The sequence below is a fragment of the Sinohyriopsis cumingii genome, chromosome 7 (genome assembly GCF_028554795.1).
Source record: "Sinohyriopsis cumingii isolate HCF-2022 chromosome 7, ASM2855479v2, whole genome shotgun sequence".
Classification (NCBI taxonomy): Eukaryota; Metazoa; Mollusca; class Bivalvia; order Unionida; family Unionidae; genus Sinohyriopsis; species Sinohyriopsis cumingii.
The window spans coordinates 103,931,454-103,956,847 of record NC_142967.1 but is presented as its reverse complement, the minus strand read 5'-3'; the positions used below and the strand labels follow the sequence as shown (position 1 = coordinate 103,956,847).

Below are 25,394 nucleotides of genomic sequence, written 5' to 3'. Positions count from 1 at the left end.
CCAATTATTAGCAAATGGACCTTTGTTTTTGTTGCAGGACTCAGTCAAATAAAACCCACCAAACAAGCAAAGTAATTTTATCCATTCTGCTCCAGACATTGTCAATATATATAATATACATTAACGACGAATGGGCAACTGCCTCGGCCACAAAGGTCTTGCACTATCCAGAAATACCTGGCCAGCAAAATTCCAATACCTGTCAGTCTCTTATATATATATATATGTATATATATATATATATGGAAATGTCTATCAAAAAATTCAAACAAATAGAACAGTAAACAACAAGCACAAACCATCTTGGGTATTTCATACTTTTAATTAAAATATGTACTTTCTGAGGCAGCTGCAGGCACACTTACATAACCTAAATGCTAATTAAATTATAAATTTTAAAATGTTGGGCAGAACTGATTAAATCATGACTATGATATCAAACTCTTATGTCCCATACCTACAATCCTATCACAGACATTACCATACATGTACACAAGGATTATCCTCTGTGGGCAAACAGACACAAAAGAAAGTATTGGAAAAACAATTCATAAATATGATTTAAGAATAACCATAGGTCTGAAAAGCTGACTCCAAAGATATTTTAAAACTGTAAATATACATAGAGCCTCATGGAAACTGCATGGCTATCTTAAACAGTACAACCATATTCAGACAAACCAGTCTGTTACAGACAAGAGTCTCTCAGACATCTGTTTGTTCTTTTGGGAGATCAGCCTCTGTAATTCCTTTGGCAGCCAACTCATCCTTAACCCTTGTGAGATATTCTGGGTCTGGGTAACCAAATCTAAAAATAAAAGTTATTCTTACATTACTGAGCATTTTGGCAACCCTTGGTAAGATTTTGTGCATTGATAAACCAGCAAAAGAATATATTAAAATCTTAATAAATAAAACGAGGAGAAAATATGGTACTGTACAATTTTTGGGGTAGAAAGTGATGGCAAGTTTTACCAAAAATTACTGCACATGGTACATAACATGACCTCTGTGTGGCAAGAGAGATATGTCCATAATCTGCAGACCAAATGCTATATTTAGTTTAACGCATGATAAAATCATCACAAGATCCTGCACTAATGAGCTTCCTTTATTCAAGAATTTTTCAGATACATTGACAGAAAGGTTTGATAACAAATACATTGAATTCACAGCTGTCCGAATTCTCATTCTCACAAACCAATACATATAAAAGCCTGGGTTGTGGCCTTTGATCTTGAAATCAATGCCTGATTTCTATGTATCAACCATTTTACTGAAAAACAGCACAATACAAAGAAAAGTCTCATTTATTTGTTCAAGTCATGGTGTTCATACATTCAATAAAGTACTAAAATGCAAGTACTGACCTTTGCCTTGACTCAAGGCAAGGTAAGTCTGGTTTAGAAATTTGTTTACAACAGCGCTGACATCTTGGTGGTCAGGTAAACTTATTTTCATTGAATAGTCAAACACAAGTGCAGAGAGTGTTTTAGTGAAAACCCCATATCAATGTCATCTTTCCTTGGAAAGGAGTAGTGATAAGATTTGTCAGATGACCTTAAAGTCTGTATTTTCTTTTGACTTGATGCCATTGTGGATTTGGTTCTCAAACACAATCAAACAAGTATGAACATGAAGGTTAGGTAAGTATAATTTGGATTAAAAACCACATACTAGATAATTATAGTGTTTCTGTAAAAACTGTCAAATAGAGTGATCCAATTTTGAGAAGAAGCAAGAAAAAGATTTTCAAGATGGCCACCAAGGCAACCATTTCTGAAGGTTAGATTGGCATCATTTTAGGGTCAACTACATACTGCTTCTGTTGAGGATTATTCATAACAAAAATATAACATTTTCACTTGTGATAAACTACTTATTGCAATAAGTGTTTTTACTGAAAACCCCATGCTGAGTAGATTCACCAAGATTTTAGAGATGGCTGATATAGAGCCATTTTGTGAAGCGATATCAACACCATTTAAATTTGAATCAATTTCTGTACTAGTACAAGAAGGAATAAATATTTCAATGGAAAGCCCATGTTGATACAACCATTCGGTTTGGATGAGTAGTGATAACAGAATTTTCAAGATTACCTCAAATACAACCATTTTTTAAAGTTTAATTGGCATGGGTTTCAAATGACCATCTGCATACAGCAAGAAGTATTTCAGGAAAATTCTCTTGCCCACAAGAAACATTTCTACAAGAACATTAGCAAGAACGAGATTTTCAAGAATGGCAATAAAATCAACCATTGTGGAGGTGAGATCGGCAACATATTCATTTTCAAAATACCAGCTATCACAATAATAAAAATTTGTTAAAAGCCTCAAGTTGATCTGAACAATCAGTTCACGAGGACTAACTGGAATAGGAAAATGTTCAAACTGACCACCCTGGCAGCCATGCTGGACATTAAATTAGCAACATTTACATTTAGGCCCATCTAATTAACACAAGAAGCTGTTTAGTGTCAGGGAGACCATATGCTGAGGATAAGGCGGTAAGAATTTCAAGACAACCACCATGACCGGCAATTGGCAGATCATATCAGTATCATTTAAAACCAATTATTATTTAAATTGCCATGTCAATAGGTCAAGAGAAGCAGCAATAACATGATTTTTAAGATGGACAACACAGGTCTGTTAGACATCATATTAGCAGTTAGCACCATCTTCAGAAAAGCTCCATATCAATTTGACCATCAAATCCAATGAAATGAAACTGTATTAAGTTTCTTCACCCTCCTCTGAGCAGCACAAGTGGTAATAACAATTACTAAAACACAAATGATGATGGATACAGGGCCATTGCATAAACTCTTCACCTTCAACCAGTAGAGCTAAAGAAAACAAGATTCAAAATATGGAAGGAGAATATATATGGCTGAAATGACTGTACGATGGGTTACTTGTCGAAGGTCTGGGTCTCTTCATGTTACATATAATATATATATATGTTTTTACTGAAAATGGTATCGTATACTTTTTCTGAAAAGATTTAAATTACACCATAATGAATCATAACTCCAAAACTTTTCTTTGAAAGAAAGAAATTCTGAAATTTCAATTTCAAACAGTTAAAAGGAATTTCAATTATATTTGAAACATATATTCGTCTTTTATTGAAGGGCATATTCAGAATAAATTATGTTATTATATGGCTTGATATATTCTAATAAATTGGATCAGTCACTTCTACTTTTATAGCTGGTTTGAATAATGATGGAATTGAATATTTAAAAAGAATCTTACATTAAATTTCAAAACCTTGTAATTTCAAATCTACATCATTTTTCACAAATTCTCAACACACTAAACAAAAGCCTATAAACATCAGTGTCACAAATGTTTAAAGCAAATGTGGTCAATATCATTGAAAATATAAGTATTCAAAGATCTCTTCAAATTTCAATATTTAAATTTCAAAGTAATATTGAGTCTTTTTAAAATAAATAAAATACAATTTCTCAGTTAAGATGAATTGTCATTTTCAAGATCTACTAATAAATACAACCAGTTATATAGGCCTACAATCTATACAAGAAGAAATACTGATATAATGATACATGACTGCAAGTTCTACATATATCACCCATATATAATAACATTTTTCTTTTGTCATTACAATTTAAAGCAATATATTTGGCCAGGCCCTTTTGAATGTTTGGGGTTCATATCTGTGTGAACCAAATTTGTGTTTTTTTGAGCCACACCACCTGCACTACTTTTCTGTACATACTGCTCAATGAGGACTAAATTTAGAATATAGGATCGCTCAAACTCAGCTTCGTATGTAGGATTTTAATTATGAACCAAATACTGGACCTTTTTTTATATAAATGAGATATCTTTGCTAATGCTACAAGTAAAATACGTGTACATTTTAAATGAATAAATAAACATCATATACTTAAATATCTTGATGTGAAAGAAATGACAGTACAGTACTGTGAGACATTCTTCAGTGTGTTTGTGTACTAATGCATGATACGAAATTTGTATACCATTACAATATGGAAATTTGAAATTTGTTTTGTAGAATAAAATAAAACAAAATAAGAGAAGAAAAGATAAAAATATTTTGTAGCACAGATGGATTTGAACCCAAAACCTTTGCATTAGGAAGCACAATGCTTTAACCAAATGAGCTATACAAACGTTTGACATACAAGGTAGTAGATAATGTATAAAAGCCTGTATAGTCTGCTTACAATGTTGTAATCATGAACCAAATAGTTTATCTTTTTTTCAAATAGATGAGATACCTTTGCTAATGCTACAAATGAAACACATTTTAAACAAATAATTAAACATTGTCTGCTTACATATCTTGATGTGAAAACATGACGATAGACCTAGAGCGCAAAATGGCATTTTGCATGGTGATTTGTACACAGTCCTAAACATTGATGAAAATGAAGAACAAAATTGTGCTTTACCTGAAAACAACTAAACTGCCTTTGCAGACATTGATTTCTATATTAAGAAGCATGGATTTTGAAATTTTTAACGTAAGTGATGGCCTCGACTTCAACTAAGTGGGTGTGGCTTTAAATAAACAATGATTTTCTCTGGCTGTAGATATATATCAGGAATCTTTGGTTTTCTGTATTATTCTGCCTTATGAACAAAATTCAAATAATGATTAAATAAAAGAATGATATTATTTCTGCTGTTGAATTTAACTATAAGGATTGACTGTTTATTTCTTAAATTCAAGGAAGTATGAACTGAAAAATGCTGTACAAACTGTATAATCTGCTTGCTTTGCAGATTATACAGGTTGTGCATCATTTCTTGGGTTCATACTTCATTGAATTAAAAAAATAAACAGTCAATCCTTATACCTATATAAAATAGATGGAACAACAACTTGTGAGATCATTTTTTATTAAATGATCAACGAGTAAATAAAGATTTTTTTTAAAGTAAAATACAACTAAAATAGAGTACAAAATGTTGATTTGCAAATTATATAAAAGTAATCATAATTAAGTTATAATATTTCTCTGTTTATCAGTTGCGTATGTATGCTCTCAGAATGCTGAGTAACTCGGGATGACACTGACCAAGAAACACATCATCTTTATTTGGGTCAATGTGATCTTGCCTATGAACTGTCTAAAAATGAATACTTTGTCAAATAAAGACTTTGTTTCACAGATAGGATCATTGTGGATAAGTGAGTTTCAGAGAATTCCTGAATTAGCACTATGAGATATCCTCAAGGATGAGAAATATCAATAATATTTACAATGAAATCATGGCATCAATATTTTACTAATTGAGCATTACAAGAATTTAGTTTTGACATCAACAATTGTTTAATGAAATGGATGTAGCCAGTTTTGGAAAAAGGAATCATGTTTCTTGGTGTATCAACAGTTAGTCTGGTCCCTATTTTGTAGACTCACTGCTTCATACTTCATAACCATGTGTGAAGCAGGAAACCAGACTAATCAACAACAACAAAAATCAGTGATGTAATACACCAATGTTCTCATGTAGATGTGAATGTTGTTTTGAAACTGGTTGGAATATTGTTAATGATCTTTCAGATGCTGGGCAGCTTGAAAATAAATATAATTTATACCGAATAACAAACAACCTAATATGAAAATGTGCTTTATTGACAAGTATTCTTGACGCGATTATAAAATGAGTTACCAGCCATTAAACAGTACATTCCCCCTTCCATCCTGCAGTTTTCTCAATATCCAGCAGGGATGGGATCACTTACTTTTTGGAGGTCCCTCAGTAACTCATGCCCTTGCTGATAGTGAAGTCTATGTTTTTGGATCCCATTATGCACAAGTTTTCAAGGGAAAGGTGTTAGCGGATCAAATAGTTTCATGACATGGGAACAAAAACATTCCATAAAATTCATTAATACTTCATCCCCATCTTACAAACATGACACTGTATAAAACTGTTACAGAGGTCATACTGAAATTATCTGTTATAACTGCTCCTTCTAGATGGAAGGTCATATCAACATTAAGATTTTACCATTAGACTTTTTATGATGGTCTGAGACTTACGATTTCTACTTGGTCCTAACTGCAACTGGTGCCATTCTTATGTAAGATATGTTTGCCATGATGGCAGTCTTGAAACTCTTGTTATCACTACTTGAATGGATGGTCAGATTGACACGGGCTTTTTATTTAATGTCTTCTAAGGATGTCTAGTTTGCTAGTTTGTTCAAAATGTAAATGGTACTGATCTTACATACAATATGGCTACCATAGCAGCTAATATGAAAAACTCATAGTTGTGGAATTTGAGAGATGGTTTCAATAATCAGCAGTTAAACAGAAGAAATGGTCTTGTTTGATTTCCTGGAAATTCTTTTTAGGCAATAAAGTGTTAGTCCTTCTAGTTATTTTAGCAGTGGCAACCATACTTGCTGGCAGATTGGCACCATCTGTACAAACTTGAATGATGCTCATGCTTTGATGTGCTCTCCCTAGTTTAGTTGAAATTGGTCCACTGGATTTTGAAAAGGATTAACACATGACACATGCAGGACAATCCCAGAAAGCTCTCTTGGTTTCCCCGCAAAAAATAAAGGACTAATGCAATAGAATTAATTCTATCAATTAATATTAATAATCAATTATATTAACTGTTGCTTACTGTGTCCCTGGCTTTGGATTGGTTTTGTGATGAATGTCATTCCATGTAAGTCCCTCCTTTCCTGTTGTTCGTGATGTGCTGACTGTAAATATTAGTTTCCTATCAAAGGCCAGCTGAAGCATTCTGCACACGTTTCTACCCTCTGGTGTATTAGGCAAGTATGCAGTTCTTGTCATGTGACTATACCAAACTCCTGGGGATGGATGATTAGGCTGAAAAACATTTAAATTAAAAAGTATTGCTAAATATGTGCTCATAAAATCTTGTGCTTTGAAGCCATGAATAATCAAGTATTTCTATTTACAATTATGCTTAAAAAAAATACAACATTATGCAATTTTTTCATATGACCATACCAATTCCCTGATGGGTGATTTGGCTGAAATATGTTTCATTTAGTGTTAAATATGTGCACACAAACTGTATGTTTTGTACCCATTAAAATCTAGTAATTATATTGATATAAACATAGCAATTGTGGCTCATACTGGCAGGTGCAAATCAATTTAGGCCACAGTCACAAATTTTTATCATGAACCATGGAAGCAAGAAATAAAGAACCAATATGAATGTCGTCATCTTATTCCATTATTTCATTATTCCTGGCAGTGAAGCAGCCAAAGGAATTGCAATATACATCTGCAATCATCTGGACAACAAATAATACATACTGTGAAGGTCAGATGTGCTTTCTTAATATTTGCTTATCGCAGAGACATGCTTCTCAGGACAATTTTTGGTAATGTGCCTATATATTATGATTATCAGGAGATTTTCAAGTATATATACATGAAGACAACTGATTTATGAAAATAAATACACCTGGAAAGATAGAAATCAATTTTTTCTAGTCAAATATGTTTTTTTCTTTGAGGATACTAACCCAATCATAACACCTTAGGAGAACAATTACTACCTCGCAAATCCAGCCCAGGTTTTAAACCTTTTGCTAAAAAGCTTCAAGCACTAATTCTAGCATTTAGTCATGTTGTTCACTGGGATTAAGCATGCATGGATAAAATGAGACATGGTTTCATGAGGATTTATATTTTTTTAACAACAGTTTCACCTGAATGAAGAATTGATTTGAATAAGTATTACATTTTAATTTGTATAAACCAGTATCATGTATTATTCTTTCTTTCATCTTCAGTAATACTAGTGTTTACTTTTTCCACATTTCTTTCGATGTTTACTTATGTCACAACGTATCAATTTAAGGCAGTGAGTGGAAATTACAGCCCCAAGATATTGTACAGGCATCCTATATGTAGACTGAAACAACTTTGTGCAAATCTTTTAACCACCAAATCCGCAGAGTATGGCCTTGGCGTTTCAGGGTAATTAAACTGTTAAAACAAAAGAAACAAATGTAAAAGCTAATATTTTATCACCAGATACAGCTCTTATATGAAGCTAATTTTATCTTGAGGTTTTAAATTCAAGTTTCAGGGCAACAATGAAATCTGTGAAAATTGGTACCCCTGCAAATTAGTATTACTACAGTATATCCCACAGCATTCCATAAAGGAGGGATAAAAAGGAGTCATTCACATTGTAAGATTACTAATTTCATTACAATGTATGCACTTTCTTTATTTATTCCATTTTCAAATGTGCAATGCGAACAAGGTGTTCCTATTTCTGAAACAATTCTGAAGGCTCAGGCAGAGAAGATGGCAAAAAGTATGAATAATGACTCTAATTTCATGTTAAGCCATGGATGAATTTGGATATCCCAGCACTGACATAGGATAAAACAAAATCTGTTGGCAAGAGAGACACTTTTGATGAATCAGGCAGCAAAATGTGAACTAATATTTATCAAATTTGTCACAAACTGCAAATTATTGTGTTCTCATTTGCGTTTAAAAAAAAAATTATGCTGTTAATGATTAACCTCTGTCAACTTTATTTTTTTACATTCTACTGTAACTAAATCAAATGAGTGACTGACCTAGTGACAAATGAAAATAACATAAGTTTTGACATCATTGTATCATGAAATGAAAGGCAATCTTTTTTGAAAAAATAAAATGTTTAATTTTGAACAAACAATAAAACTAGAATGTATCCAATTCAAGTAAAACAGCAGCAATGTAATGCATAATAAGTTTAGCAGTGCATATTAAGTGTACAGAAATCACACGGAATAATGTTTTTAACGATTTCTTCCATATAGTTTATCTTGATATTAAAGGTTAATTTATGAAGAAAACTACACTGCTATAAACAGAGAGACTTATCCACAGTTAATTTCAACATGATTATAAAATGAGTATTTAACAATATAACCTGCCCCCCCACTTCTGCCTTCCTCTGTTGATTTCCATCTCTTTATTAGTTTTTTATAGGTCCCTCAGTAACTTGTGCCTTGACTTGGAGTACATTGATGGTTTTTAACATTGTTGTGTTTGAATTGTCATGGAAGTGGTATATTGCAGTAATGATGGAATTTTGAAATTGAGCTCATTCAAATTAAGCCAATTTTTACATATGGTGAGACAGCAAAATTCATTGAATGAACAACTCAGAGATGATCATCTCACACATGTCCACAAGAGAGTAATTTTGGACACTGTCATCCATTTAACAATAATACTACTACTAATAATATTAAAGACTTTATTTAGTGGAGGTAACTCTGTTACGGAACTAATCTACCTTGAAACCTTCTACGATATATACAACATCTACAACATGATGTGATAAATCTGGCTTGACACTAAAAAATTAAGTGATTCTAAAAATCAAAGTTTCATGCCCAGAACATATTAACAAGTATCTGTGAACACAGGAATATATATAAAATATAAAACATCCTGTACTGAAAAAGATGATTATGAAAAAAGATGCATAAACAGAAAAGCAGGAGGTACCATAATTATATTACATAATTATATCAGTAGAACTGTTCAATTGTCTTAAGATTTCATCAATTTGAGACAACGATTATGAAAAGAAGAAATGCCAGGAGTCTGCCTTAAGTCCCTGAGAATGTTGTGAACCAGTATATTGAAAACTCCTTAGACAATTCCTTCCTTGGCCTTGGTATGATGTAAATTTTACTTCTTATGGACCTTAAATTTGGAGTACCATCAGCATCTCTTTGGTGAAATGTATTACTTAGGTAGATAGGAATAGCTTTTCTAGGCACTTTACATGTAAAGTTGGTCTTTCTAAGAAATATTCTTTCATGTATTGGTAATTTTTTTTTATCTTATTCATTACATCCTGGAAATTGTCTATGCATTGATCTAGAGTAAAAAGCATGCCCTCATTTGGAGTCTTAAAAGTTTAGTTATGTTTAAATTAAAGGTATTACCCCAAATTACATTACAATAGTCCAGTCACAGCTGTGCATAACTAATATAAAAGATAACCTTATGCTGAAAAGGATTGTATGTTTTGATTTTTCCTAAGTAGCCAGAGATAAGAATTAACCTTTTCTGAAACATATGTAATGTGAATATTATAAACCAAATTAGACTGTTATCTATGAATACACCAAGAATTTTATCATGAGAGGTCATACTAAGGTTCACATTGTTGAAAAGAATTTGGAGTTTGTTGCTATCTAGCCATGCTTTTTTTATTTCGTTTTAACTAGTAGGGTTTTTGTTTTTTCCTGCACTTAGATACTGTTTTCCTTGCACTTTACTTCAAGTCTAGTAAAAGCATTTTGTAAATTATTCTTAAAGTACAGTTCAAGTTTATTAGTTCAGTGGTCCCTGTCTGGGAAGTTTTATTAACAATATCAGATAATATTAACCAGATCTTGTAAATGAAAGGTGTATACAAGAATTAAGAAAATAAAGAACCAAAACTTTTTATCTACAGAAGCTTGCAATAATTTCAGTGCAAATGCAGGTAATACCAGTTGTCCCCAAATAGTATCATCATTGGGGGGTAACTGAAAACCCCTACTTACTGAATCAGTGCATACTAACCCCTTGTTTGCCAGCAGGAAAATCATAAGTGATCTCAATGCAGCCATGTTCCTTATATCCCGCCAAGTTCATTGAGGAAGTCCTCACATACATCCTTCCATCATTAGGCTGGTTGCCAGTAATTGTCCCCACAATTTTACCACATATTGCACAAACAGGCTTGTGTTTCAACATTTGATTATAGCATTCAGAGCAGAATGAGTGGCCACAGGACAGAGATTTGGGGTCAACTTTTGGACACAAACATACTGTGCAGTTGTCATCTGTATCACCCCTGTCATTCTTTGATTCATGTCCTTGTCCAGACATGGGATCCTATAAAAAATATAAAACAGAAATGATCAGAAGGAGAACATTTGACCAAACAAATATGCAAGTACACCTCTCATAAAATCATTTTATGTTAAATTTTAATTATGTGATATACTCTGCAGAAATGCAGCATCATATCATTTTCTGTATAAAAAAGTTAAATTCCAGCATTTTCTCCACCTACACACACAAGCATGTTAATTTTTAAAAAACAAAAATCATGAATCTGGTACAAAGCACATGGAATTTCAGGATTCATTCCTTCTTTCCACAGAGCTATTACATGCTATAATTGAGAAATGAAGATACTTTTATGTCTACACACTGGAAAAACATGAAACCCATTTGCTAAGCCCACTTTTAACTTTGCTAGATATAACATGCATTTATTAAATGGAAAATAAAATGTTTAATCTAAAAACTTTAACATAAAAATTAATGCTTGACATAGAAAGCAGAAATGCTGCCATGATTTTTTTCACAAGGGGAGAGATCCCTCCTTGTCAAAAAAATAAGGGGGGGGGAGTACAACAATGGGATGGGGAGTAGGAAACTACCATAGTTCAATATTTACATAACATTTTAATATCTGTGTCTCCTTTTCCCGCTCCACTGTTACTGTTAGAACTGTTATTAAAATCAAAATTTTTAAAAGCTGTAACCTCTCCTTGAATAATCATTAATCTGTTCATTGTTTCTGAGCATCATCTGTTCTTTATCTGTATATGAATACTACCCTATGCTGAGAATAGCCCTTTCACAATCTGTTGTCAGAAGGGGTATATACATAGCTAGCTTAGCCAGAATGAACAAGTTGGAAACCATTCTTTATAGTTGTTATGTACAATTTTCCAGATCTCAGATACTACTGCCCCAAAATAAGATTTTCACTAAGATGAACTCTGCTGAAGTTTTACTTTCATGAATCAGTGCTATAGTGACTATGATGCCAGATTTCTTCTCTTTTCCATAATGCTGTATTGGGGTTTTAGATTCATCAATGCCATAGTCTGCTTCTTCAGACAGGTATTTTGACCTAATAAATATTTATACTTCTTAATTTCATTTATTAATTCTTATTTTTCAGTTTATCATAACCTATGTGAGGCTATATAGCTTTGCAACAGGGCTAAAACAGTTTGCGAAAAGAAATGAAAATTGTGCTCTACTTTTAAATTGTCAGCATTCAAATTGGGCTCGTTATTCTGCCTTTTCTACATTTAATTTCAAAATACTGCTGAAAGTTTGTGTGTGTCAAATCAAGCAAGGGTATTTCTGCCCATCCTGCATGTACATCAGACTCATATTTACCACCATTTTCAGGCTCAATGATATCTCCAGTAACACTTTATCAGCTCCAATAATGTGATATAGTTCAAAACTTTAAAAATCATTGTCATCATCATTATCATTAGTATTTTCTAAACAAAATCATCACCTGAAGATGAACTTCACTGGAAATAAGCCATTTTGGGTTTTCTAGGTAATCTGTATTTAAAATACACATTTGTGAAACTTCCTTGATGCAAGATTTAAACTAAAACATAATGCTTGTTTCTGGGCCCAATGTGCCAATCCAATTTTGTTCAAAATACAATCATGTCAAGCTGAAGAAGCCAGATGAGTAAACAGTTTGTGTGTGTGTGATTTGGATTAACATAGCTTTAACATTTTTTCAGTCATATCGCTATGATGTCTGCAGTGTGGCACTTTATAGCGATGTCTAGCACTGGGGCATCATGCCGCAAACATGTAGCATGATGTCCCACCCAGTCACATTATCCTGAAACCAAGCCAACCAGTCCTAACACTAATCTCTTAATGCTGAGAGCCAAGCGAGGCAGCTGTTAGTACCATTTTTGTAAGTCTTTGGTATGACTTGGCCAGGGATCGAACCCACAACCTCCCTCATCCGAGGTGGATATTCTAACCACTAAGCCACCGGAGTGGTCAGGAAACAGTTGCCTACCTAAAAAGATGGATGTTGCGAAAAGAGCTACAATATCTCTACTGGCATAGTATTCTGTGCAGAACACATTTTCATATGCTGCATGACCTGAAACTATTTGATGGAGTTCATAAATATCACTGCTCTCCAAGTGCACAAATTTATACAAATTCTGCATGATTCATGCAATTGCACACCCTGGCAGCATCTCTGGGACAGATATATGAACAGATGCTCAAATGCGTGCCGAAGTTATTGCTTTGTCAAATGTCCTGCATGACAAACATCAAAAGTAATAAATGTGTAATTTCTGCCACATCTTCTTGTCCTTCACTTACCTGTGTAAGATCACAAGTCATGTAAACCTCGGGTAATGGTGGTCTGGGTCGAGCTATTTTCAGATGTGAAGGTGCATTATTTCTCTCATCAGTGTAATCAACAAAAACTTTCTTCACTGTAGAATAGACACTGCTGGATGAAACATCTGTAATAATATGGACTTCCTCCAGATTGGGATTTTCCACTTCACAGCAGAAATTAATAAACCTATCCAGAAATAATTCAGCCCAAGACTTGTCAGTCAGTAATTCTTGTTCTAGATAGACAAATGAGAAAAATAATGAGGAAACACATGTATATATAGAAAAGTTACTGACAGAGTGCTTTAAAAAGAATATGGGACCATGTTCTTTTTATTAACTTGGAAAAGTATAAATGTAACTTTTACAAACTGAAACTAAAACTTATGCAACTTGATCAAGCATACATATTACTGGACTATGTCAACAGTTACTAGCAGCTAGACTGCAAGTCCTACTCTTATTCTGAATTAAGGTCTTAAAATCTTGTGCAGTTTATACATGTCACACATGTGATCTAACAAGTCACATACCATTTTGGATTAACTATGGCACGAGCTATAAACAGAAGACAATTAGAACACTGTTGTAACCTTCACTAGCAACCCAGGAAAAGCATTCAACAAACAATCTGACAAACATAAACGTGTACATGGAACCTGATTTAATGGTTCTGACCACTTCATCCAGTTGCTGAAAGGCAATGTATATAATTATAATCAGTTCAAATTCATTATTTCAGAGTAAAACATATTACTGCAACCAACAAAATCCAAAACCTAAACGCACACTCCAACAAACCCCATTCGGTAAATTCAGAAAATACTGTCTCAGTGTACAGAATAAAGAAAAGCTACAATACGCACATCTTTTTTTCTCTTTTTTTTGAGGCAAAGGTGGAAATAATACAAATACCAGTAAACAATCTGAAAGGACTGATGCTCTTCATGCTGAAACAATTTGTTTTGGTTTTATTTGAAGAGTACTGAAACCATTCTTGAAAAACCCAACAAAACCCTGGATGACATTCCAAATTTGGTATCACATCAAGTTAACACTTTCACAAAATACCTGTTAAGTGCAGTACAAAACTGTTTATCATGGTCTTTGACCTTATAACTAGGGCAGATGATTATTTAACTCATTACTGATAACATCAAATTATAACCACATCTAGTTAAATCAACCAAAAATCTTTTAAGAATTTGTTTTAAAGAAGTGCTATCATTCTACACTGTATATTGATATTTATTTGTGATATCCTTACAAACCATAATATCTATGTGCCACATCAAGAGCTATCAATGTCAAAGTACTACCACCTTGTTAAAATCAAAAGTCTGGTAAAATAATTCACTTGTAAAATTTTTATTGTACTGAGATTGAAAGCTCATGAAGTACAAATATGCAAACAATGAACTATTCCAATTTCATTTAGAAATAGTGTTTAAAACTGCTTCACAAAAAAGTGGGTATGGTGGAGGTAAGATCTGAAACCACTTTCATTCAGAAACAAATATTTGGGGAAACGTTTAGCAAAAACCCGAAGTCAATGAACTTTTCATGCAAAAGGGATAGTACCAACAAGACTTCTGAGATAGTTCCAGTGCTAGCATGAAATCTAGATCAGTACCATTTTCATTCAGAATAAGCTACATGTTGTGTAGTGTTTAAGTGAAAACTCATTCTGATTTGTATATCCAACAAAGTGAAGGATCAATATAGAAATTTTCAGGATGGCTGTCAAGGGAAACATTTTGGAGGTAATAAAAAATTTTTTTTTTACTAAATGAGCAACTATGTATTGTATAAATGTCTTTAAGGCCATCTATCCTGTAGAAGCAGCCATTATGAAAACTGTAAAATTTTGGGATGTTTCATGGGCATCGTTTTCATTTAGATCCAACTACATATAGCAATGTGCTTTACTGAAAACATGTCAGCTTGAAAATCCCTTAATGAGGACTAGTATTTACAATATCTCCAAGAAGGCCACCATGACCATCATGTTGAACGTCCAATCAGCACCACTTTTATTTACGACCAGTGAGATAGTATAAAAAGCATTTTGGTGAAAACCAATGTCTAAAAGATCATTTGATCAGAAGTAGCTATTGCAACATTTCAAAATAGTTATCTTGGTGGAAATATTGGTTTTCTAATCCAAAAAATTTTCGTTCAGGACCAAGCAAATATATTATATCATAAAAGGTCGCATTCAGTATGACAACATTTTCAAGGTGGACAAAATGACCAAAAAAACTGGAAGTCTGATCAGCATAATTTGTATTTATAACCATCAAGATATCATAAAAAGCCTTTCAGTAAAACTTGATGTTAATATATACAACTGTTAACAAGATGTTGTATAATAAGATGGTTACCATGGTTGATTTTCAAGATAGATACAATGGCAGACATACTGATTGTCTGATTTTGAATGATTTCCATCTAATACCAAACAGAGATAGAAAGTGTCTTGTCTTTACCAACAACAAAAAATGCCTAGCCCAATGGGGAAGTGGCGATAACAATATTTTAAAGATGGCCACCATTGCTACCATACTGATCAACTTCTTTTTTGAATTATAATAAAAGCTGATACAGTTGTGCACTTATAATTAAAGGTTAATAAAAATTCACTTTACATTTATTAGATTCTATATCATCATAATTCAACAGAAAAATATTTAAAACTTTTCACCAGAGTTTCTTGGACATACTAATTAACAAAAGCAATAATCTTAACCAATTTGAAAATAGTGACAAATTTACAGAACAATGTATATATCAGAGTTTAATGCATAATTTCAAAAACAAACATCAACATTCACTTGAATTACTTTTGCAATACACAAAATCAGGAATGGTCCTGGCTTTTAAAAAGCTGTCGCCAAAAAATTCGCCAACCTCAATATTTTGTTGCCAATTTTCAAAAAGTGTCGCCAAAAAAAGTAGTGTACATTTTTCCAAGTGTTAATTTAGTCTATTAATGTAACAGGCAATGAAAATTACAAAAGATGGATTAGTTAATACTTTAATTACAACAAGTATTAACAAAATGTTACAAAGTGTTACATGAAGATCCGTCGCGATTTTAGGGCTGCCCACTTGTTGAATGCAGTTTCAAAGTCTAATTTTTCACATCTGTACATGCTGATTCTCATTAAATTCTCGAGAGATGAGATGCAGAGCTTATTTCTGATGTCAGTTTTTATGAGGTTCATCTTACTGAATCCACGTTCACAGTCTACAGTGCTGACAGGTGACACCAGTAGTCTCTCAGCAGCCCCACCCCACCCCCCACCCCTTTATGGCTAGCTTCACAAAGCTTGTAGTGAATTGCTTCCTAAATCCCAAGAATGATCACTGAATGTTGTATAAATTTTCTCGACAAGCAAAATAGGATCTCCATTCCCACGAATGAAACTTACACGAGTCAACACCTGGCAATACTGGAACGTATATATAAGCGTAAATTCACACCCAATTTAGGGATTCTTTCACTCCTGTATTTTGAGAAATAAATAATTATTATTAATTATGCACAACTGTGTTTTTTTGCTATTTCTTGTTGCGGAGTTTAAGTCTCTGCAGCCGTAACATGGGACTGAAGACAAAAGGAAAAGATCGATGAGTAAAATGCTGCACTGGCGACAGATGTAATTGTGATTGAGATTTTTTCCATTTGCTTTGTATTTATACACAGTAGTCGGTATTTCAAAGGTTATCAATTTTCTATGAAGGTTCAGCAAAACTATTGTATTGGTATATGTATTAAAAAAAACAGAAGGATTAGCCATACAATTAACTGTATCTGTTCTATTCGCGTCTTCAGAAGTCGGTCAGTTGTAGGTATAGTGCGGTAGCATGATTGACTGTATCGCAGCATACAGTACTCAGCCCAGATCTCAGCATAAGCAGATTATGATGTAACAATGCACTGTAAAGATAGGGTTGTCAATAAGAACAAAGGATCGTTTGTGTAACAGATTGATTCCAATGCATTGCTTAGTCAAGTTTGTGGCTTCCTTTCGTTCTGGCTTTAAATTTATTCAGTCCAAATCCATGATTGTATGTACAAATTAAATAACCAAAAAGTATGTCGCCAAAAAAATCGCCAGATGGGATATTTTTGTCGCCACTAAGGAAAAAAAATCGCAATTTGCAACACTGGCGAAGCCCAGGACGATCCCTGCACAAAATACAAATTGCCTAATAAACAAGGATAACAATTAGTCCCTAAATTCTATTCATATTCACAGACAAGGTTGGAAGCATACAACAATTACACCAAGGATTATTGTGTTCAGGAAAAAACATGTCTAACGAAAGCATATGTGTGTGCATATATATATATATATATATATATATATATATATATATATATATATAACAAATTAAATGTTTAATCATTGAATCAAAATTGATATTATATATATAACAGTATAATAATTAAAATATTGCTGATAATTGTAAAGAAAGAAAAAACATCATCATTTGGTCTCTTTCACAGCTTAATTTAATTAGTTAAATCTTCGAACCATTAATGGTGAGGGTCAATTTTTGTGAAGAGACAGAGTTATACAAGAAAAATAATTCAAGATTCTTTCTTTTCCTTCAAAAAGTGGGTCAAATTTCAAAAATAATTTATTTTGCCCAGTTTATTACAAGTCTGGGTATCTCAGCATTATAAGGTGTGTCTACTTTATGCAATATTCAAATAAAGAGCATCTTCTAAACAGATAAGTAAAATATTTAAGTATTTGCTTCAGAATAAATACTTCTTTTACTTACAAAGCTCAGAGGTGATATATCTCATTCAGGACATCTACCTTTGAAGCTCCCCTAAAGAAATTTAGTACAGTACCTATTACTTCATTATTATTTCAACCATACATGTGTTCCTACTGAAAGTAAAGGTGCCACTAATCTTTACAAGTCTAAAATTCAAGATAAATTTCATTTTAGTCAGAAGGAATAGTAGACTGAGATATTTACAACAGTATTTGTCTAACCCTCTTCTGAGCAGCTTGTACCCTCTACCAATTTTAAAACTTAAAACATCAAGGTTATAGAAATGAATGAAACTTCTTCATTTCATTCATCAATTTAAAATTTGTAAACATGATCATTGCCAGTGGGTCTCTAGCAATCATCTTGTTCATGTTTCAAAAGAACTGAAGTTTCTTTACAAACAGGGTTGCCATGTTTGTGTGGGTGAGTCAATTATTTTAGACAACAGATGTTATGTAGTTTCCCATCTTCAATAAGCTCTGAATAATTCCTTAAATTTTCACTACCTTCGGGTTTACATTATTTGAACATATGCATGTATGAGTTACAGCTTTTTAAATGTATTCATTTGTTTTAGAAATATTAAAACTAGACATTGCAAACACTGGATGGAGTTCTACTGACAAACTGTTCCAGCAATCCAAGAAAGGCAGCAAGCAGTCTGTCAAGCTGATTACATCAACAGCTTCCATTTGGTTTGGAACACAAACAAGATGACAACGTCAGGGGCAACATTGAGACAATAAGGTTAGAAATTATAAACTGACGAATAAAATGACTCAATTTTGTGAATTTCTTATATACTTGATGCTTTTCATTTTTAAAATCAGTCGGCAGGGTCCAAACTGTCTTTTGGGAGGTGGAGGATAGGCAAATACTAAAACCAATCTGAATCTTCACTAGTCCTTTAAACAAATGCTTACTGGCAAAATGGGAAACTTAGTAGCAATCAGACTATGTATTTCAATTATGAGACTTACTAGTCCAATAGGACATTTACTAGTCTTGGACTAGTGGAGTGTTGTTAATTTCAATCAAAACCCTGGAGCAATTAAAGTAATGATTGTTTCCAAAGCATTTAGACTTATTTAAATGGATACTTACTCACTCCAAACAAAGGCAAGGCTATGGTTTTCACACCTATGCATTCATCTGTCTTCCTTAAAATATTGTCAATGGACTTTTGTACTGTAGTCTTTAGTTCTTGCCCTTGGGGTGAATTATTTTCAATCACAACATGAACAATCACATTAAAAAGATTTTCCTCTCCAACAGTTATAACTACATCTCCAAGGTCAGGTTTCCAACTCTTGAAGCACTTGTCTTTGTTTTGCCTGTATTTGGTTTTGTCCATAAGTTCTGTAGAAATTCTTCCCATCCCTGACCCTCCAGAGTCAACAGGGCAAACTATTGCATTGATGTGTTTTAGTTTTAGAATGTCTCCTTCATAGATATGAACAACTGGCTTTTCTGAAATACGGAATACAAAATGCCTTTTATGATTCTCAACTGGTTCATAATAAACAGGAGACAAATTTTTCAGATTGGTAGTTTCATATTGGCTGTTTACTTGTTTTCCACGTCCCTTCCTTCCAGTCTCCTTTGGTTGTTGTTTCTGGTAACTTGATGAAGAAGCATCATAGTTTTGTATGCTGTAGTTGGGTACCTTCCCATTCAGTCCTGGATCATAATGAACACAAGATGATTTGTTAGGTTTGGTAGTTTCATACTGGCTGTTGTTTCCTCCAACAGTTTGTGTTCCATGTCCCTTCCTTCCCGTCTCCTTTAACTGTTGTTTCTGGTAACTTGATGGAAAATCAACAGAGTTTTGTATACTGCAGTTTCGTACCTTCCCATTCACTGTTGGTTCACAATACACATGGGATAATTTGTAAGGTTCAGTAGTTTCATACTGGTTGTTGTTTACTGCAACATCTTGTTTTTCATGTCCCTTCCTTCCAGTCTCCTTTGATTGTTGTCTCTGGTAACTTGATGAACAAGCAGCATAGTTTTGTATGTTGTAATCTGGTACCTTCCCATTTTCAAATGTGGTTTTGAATGTATCCTGCATCAGCTTAACAAGATATGGGACTTTGTCAATGAAGTGTATCTCTTTCAAGGACTGTCCCTGTCTAGACTGTCTGCTGTAGTCAAGAACAGCTTTGGCATACTGGACAGCACACATTTCTCGTGGTACAGCATATATTCCTGCAGGCAAAGAAAACAGAGTTAGCAAGACATAATGCAAAAGAAAATTTGCAGTCTGACATAACACTCAAGTTTGCTGATCCTGATTTTGATATGGTGAGAATCATATTTCCATTCACTGGACCAGGATAATTTCATGCTATTGACCAACTTTCATAGCTCACCTTTACAGATCTCTAACATCTCACCAATGTCCATGTGGGTTCGAGTTCCAGATTTGGTAAAATAAGAAAGCTTGTCAATTGCTTCCCATGGGTGGATGGTTCTTCCCAGGGCTTTCCCATGTTCTTCCTCCACCAGAAAAACTGGCTACCATGTACAGCCTAGCATGTGTGGAAACATGGTATCAAACCCACATCAACAACATCTAACTGGAAAGTGTGCTAAGAATGGTGAATAAAACTCACATGTTGGAAAACTTGAAAAAAAGAGTAGTATAACTTGAAAGGTTGGAATGAATCTAATGAAACAGAGCAATGTTTGCAAGATATCATGTGTCTTTGTAGATTGCTACTCTTAATTTTTGGAAAAAAGATAAAATAAAGACTAGTCTTTTACAAGAAGTTGAACTAAAGTATGTGTATCTTAAGGCATGCAATGAACAGTCTGCATATAGTTTTAATGAGAAATAGTAACTTTGTTGTAATGAGTTTAACAATTTCAGCACTGTATTGAAAACAGGAATAAATGTCTTCAAAGCAAGATCCCAATTTTAGATTTTCATCAACATAAATGACATGGAAAAATATGATTTCTCAATTAATTACAAATTCTGACCAAGAAGAATATTTTACAAAAATAAATATCAAACACTTTAATTATGTATAGTCTGAGTATACATCCCCATTTGTTTGTACCCCCCCCTGCAGATTTCAATAACAAAAACATTTAATGTGATTATGTCAACTGAATGACTGATTTATAATTTCTAACCTGACAGTGACCAGAATGGCACAAATACTGGCATCCCCTGCACCTTTCATGCTTAATGGACTTTCCATAATAACAAGACGTCATATTTCATACACTATGGGCTAATTTATTTCCATCAGACAACATAATGATGTAGTTCATCCTATTTGGCATCTGCTGGATAATTCCGTAAATTACATAATGTTAAGATTTTGCAATTATATATCCCTTTCCACACATGAACATAGAAATTAAACTGCTTGTTAAATCCATGTGAAAGGCAAGTTTGTTCTTGTCATTCTTTTTCTTTGCTTGATTCGACATTGTAAATATCAGAAGCAGACGACTTATGTATGTACATCTGTAGTTGTCCACACACCCCGTTGCTGAAAATGGACTTGTCCAGAGAGTGGAAATGCATCTTAAGCATGACCATCTATTATATTGAAAACTTCCGTTAAGCATGATGACGATGTTAGGGCCACTCTACTCATAGTAACGTTAGAAATTATAAATCAATGAATGAACTAAGTTCCTTGCACTTTTAATCACATTAAAGGTTTCCATTATTGAAATCGGTAGGGGGGTACAAACAAATGGGTTGGTAATAGTCAGACTATAGAAATTAGGGCAAGAAACATAATGTTTCTATCCTGATTATGTTAATGTAAAGAAGCAAACTGGTACACGTATATTGCATCAAATGAAACTGAGACCGCTCCAGTAGCCAAAGTGGTTAAAAGCGCCCACCTCGGATGCAAGAGGTCATGGGTTCAAATCCCAAGCGAGTTATACCCCAAAAGACTTATAAAAATGGTATTAGCAGTTGTATTGCTTGGCGCTCAGAACTGTGGGGTTAGTATTAGGACTGGTCAGCCTGGTGTCAAGATAATGTGACTGGGTGGGACATGATGCTATATGTCTGTGGCATGATGCCCCAGTGATAGGCATCACTATAAGCTGCCACACTGCACACACCATAGGGATATGATCAAAAATTTTTTAAAGCCACATTAAAAATCCAAATTATATATATACACACACACACACACACACACACATACTCAAATGAAACAGATAAATTGCCTAATTCCCATGACAAAAAGCATTACTTATTAAAGCATATCTGACAAACTATTTTTCTGAAAATTCTAATTTCTAGGTCATCTACTGAAGTATGATTTGAATATTTCTACTGTGCCATAACTTTAAAATATGAACAGTAAAACCTGTTTTGAGAGAAACATCTTCTAAGAGCTTCCACTTGTCATTTACAAACAAAATCATGATGCACAAATCAATTTTATTATATAACTGGCTTGTTGTGAATGACCACCTCCAGAGCATTATCAGTAACCACTGTTTTTAGGCAAATATGTGTTTCAACACTTCTATGAAGGATTGCATCGCAAAGACAGAGATAAACTCTACTAAAGTTTTATTTAATCATTTGTAACCAAGTCCGCTTATAGGAGGGTCTGTTGGCAAAGTGCAGACTGTTTTATGTTACAGTTATTATAGCTCAAACACCAAGCCATCATCTCTTCACCAAAGTTCATACTTTACACCATTTGTTTATCAAATTAATCTCTTATGTCATCAGTGAATTATGCCTTTGGCTTTTGATTCACCATAAATTTATTTTGTTTGTGGATGGATTAATTCTGTCTAATGATTTTGTATCATTGGTTCACAGGGAGGGAATTCAATGTAGTAGAATGTTTTGTAAGTGCGTGGAGAAGAATGAAAGAAAGACTTTTGAAAATCCCGAGAATAAAACAGGCAGACAGAGGGGCAGGCACAAAGTATCTGGATATTGGGAGTGGAGTCCTTGAATAGGTCATGTATAGAAAAGACAAGGAATCTCAGTATCCATGACAGAGATTTGCTTTCAGGTAAAGCTGGTTGCAAAACAGAAGAAAATAATTGACTACAAGAGGGTTCTGTGATCTGAGTATACACATTTTTATGATAATGACTTAACAATTCAGTAATGCACATGTATTGCTCAGAAGCTGCCATGTTTATGAGGACAAACTACTAGAATTCCAAAGAGTCATCATTAAACAGTACAAAAGACTGAAGTTTGAGTTGAGCCAGATAGGATATGCTGACCAGTATCCATGACATTAGCTCTTCCATCTAACATCACTGTCCATATAAATTGGACCAGCACCATCAGCATAACCCTAACTGATGAGAAAAATCATCTTATGGTGATGTGGTGATGCTTCCCTATACTGCTGATGGTGGAAAGCTTCCTCCATCGTTATTTTGAAGAGAAAGACACTTCCAAAGTGTGCAGATTGGCTGAAGGTGATCATCATCAAATGCCCGGACAAGGGATGGATGAACAAAGCATTAATAAAGGAATAGTTAAAAAAACATATGAGAAAAATGGCTTGGGAGTAATACCAGAAAAAGTCTATTAATTCTGTATGCCTTCTGATGCCACAAGTCAGACCATGTCAAGGACCTGTTAAATACAGACTATCAGACCACTCTGGACCTAACTGCTGGTTGTAGGACATCAATGCTCAAGCCCTTGGATTTCAGCATCAACAAGCCCATGACACCCATGCTCAGAAGGAAATGAAATGAGTGGCATGCTGGCGACTAGCACACATTTATAACACGTGAAATATGAGGAAACCTGAACTGACTGATATCTGCCAGTACGTAGTTGATGTATAGGCCAATCTAAATTCAAGCATCATCATCCATGCCTTCAAAAAGTGCCACATCTCAAATAAAATGGATGGGAATGAGGACGACATCCTGAGGGAGCACAATGCTAAGCATGAACACCACCCAGAGGATGAAGATCAAGATGGGAGTTATTATGCAGCAACACCATGACAAATGATAACATAAAGTGATTTTTTGACAAAGATGACAACAGAGAGGAATATGAAGGCTTTGCATAGACATTAACAACGTGAACCTAAAACTATCCTTTTACAGGCCATCCATAAAATCGGCACAATATACTTTCAATATTGCCATGTTTTATCATTCACTATCAAAAATGGATGACTTTTGTCACATCGATGAAAGTAGAGCAAAATTATAAAGATTGTATAAGGTATTATATCACATTTATGATATATGAGAGAACTAAGTGTAATGACTGTGAATTGTAGTGATTATCTTTGGTTGAAATTTTGTATGTGCATAGGTTCTATTTTGAGATATTAAAAACATAAAATTGCAGAGAAGCTATAAATAGATGGTTAATTAGGTGTTTACAGTTTTTACAGTTACTAATAATAAAAATATTAATAAATATATTGAAAAGTTTCAGGCTTTTTCTCACTGGACAGGTCAGTCAGATTGGTTCTTAGAAGAACTATTTCCCATTGACTGAGCTAGATCACTTAAGCTGTTTTATGATATTGAGATTTGCAATCTGCTATTATATAATATAATATGTAGGGGAAAATATGTATTTTACCTTTTACATCTTCATATAAGTACCTTATTTCTTGTGTTTTTGTTGTAACATCAAGTCTGCAAATGTATTTTATCTTGTATTTAGATATTGCTTGAGAGGAAACATTTGTTTGGATTATTCAGTGGAAATAGAAAGTATTTGTTGGACTATAATATTATTCTAGGACTACTGAGAATTATTTAATGTCTGGACAATACCATTTTGACACATCAGGGCTGTTGGTGGACCAGTATATTTTTGTATCTAAAATTTATGCAGAATATTTCAGTCTTTTTGGACGTGATTAGAACTTTTCAGGACTGTTTTGGATTAAATTCATTATGTGTACGTTCCTCTTAAATTTTCATTTTTTTTAGCTAACAATTAAATTATTTGTTAAGTTTACAAAATGTGTTGGTTTCACTTCTTTCTGTGACACCGCTTTTGACTATAGAGTCATAACATTAAGTTTTCCTCCCTCATTCTAGTCCAAACTTGGGGTGCACCCTATATATCAGTTTACATTATACACACTAAAATATGGTAGTCAGTTCTGTAGTTGATATGAAAATACATGTGACCTTCAAATATAAATGTGAAAGTTTTATGACTGATGTATATCTTGCTATATAAATTATTTTCAATGAAACGATTAATATTTTAACAAGAACTGCGAATGAAGAATAAAATGCATGATTGTACAGTATTTTTTGTTTTCTAAGCCCTGTTGAATTTTGACCTTGAAAACTGGTCATGCACAAACCTATCATGAGACAATACTGTCTCTTTTTGCTGGCAGATATGGTGACCTCTCAAGATAGA

At 33.6% G+C, this 25,394-nt stretch overlaps 1 protein-coding gene across 1 annotated transcript in view; it reads right to left on the bottom strand.

Annotated features, from left to right (window-relative positions):
- Window positions 1–234: 234 nt before the first annotated feature.
- Window positions 235–25,394, bottom strand: part of LOC149795852 (uncharacterized) — a 35,024-nt gene continuing 9,864 nt past the window's right edge. Inside the window, exons 5-9 of the mRNA XM_089963867.1 lie at window positions 19,124–20,227; window positions 13,202–13,458; window positions 10,604–10,918; window positions 6,654–6,865; window positions 235–808 (exon numbers count right to left, since the gene is read on the bottom strand). Coding sequence (XP_089819993.1) covers window positions 706–808; window positions 6,654–6,865; window positions 10,604–10,918; window positions 13,202–13,458; window positions 19,124–20,227 — 1,991 coding nt within the window. The 3' untranslated portion in view covers window positions 235–705. The remainder of the gene's footprint in view (window positions 809–6,653; window positions 6,866–10,603; window positions 10,919–13,201; window positions 13,459–19,123; window positions 20,228–25,394) is intronic.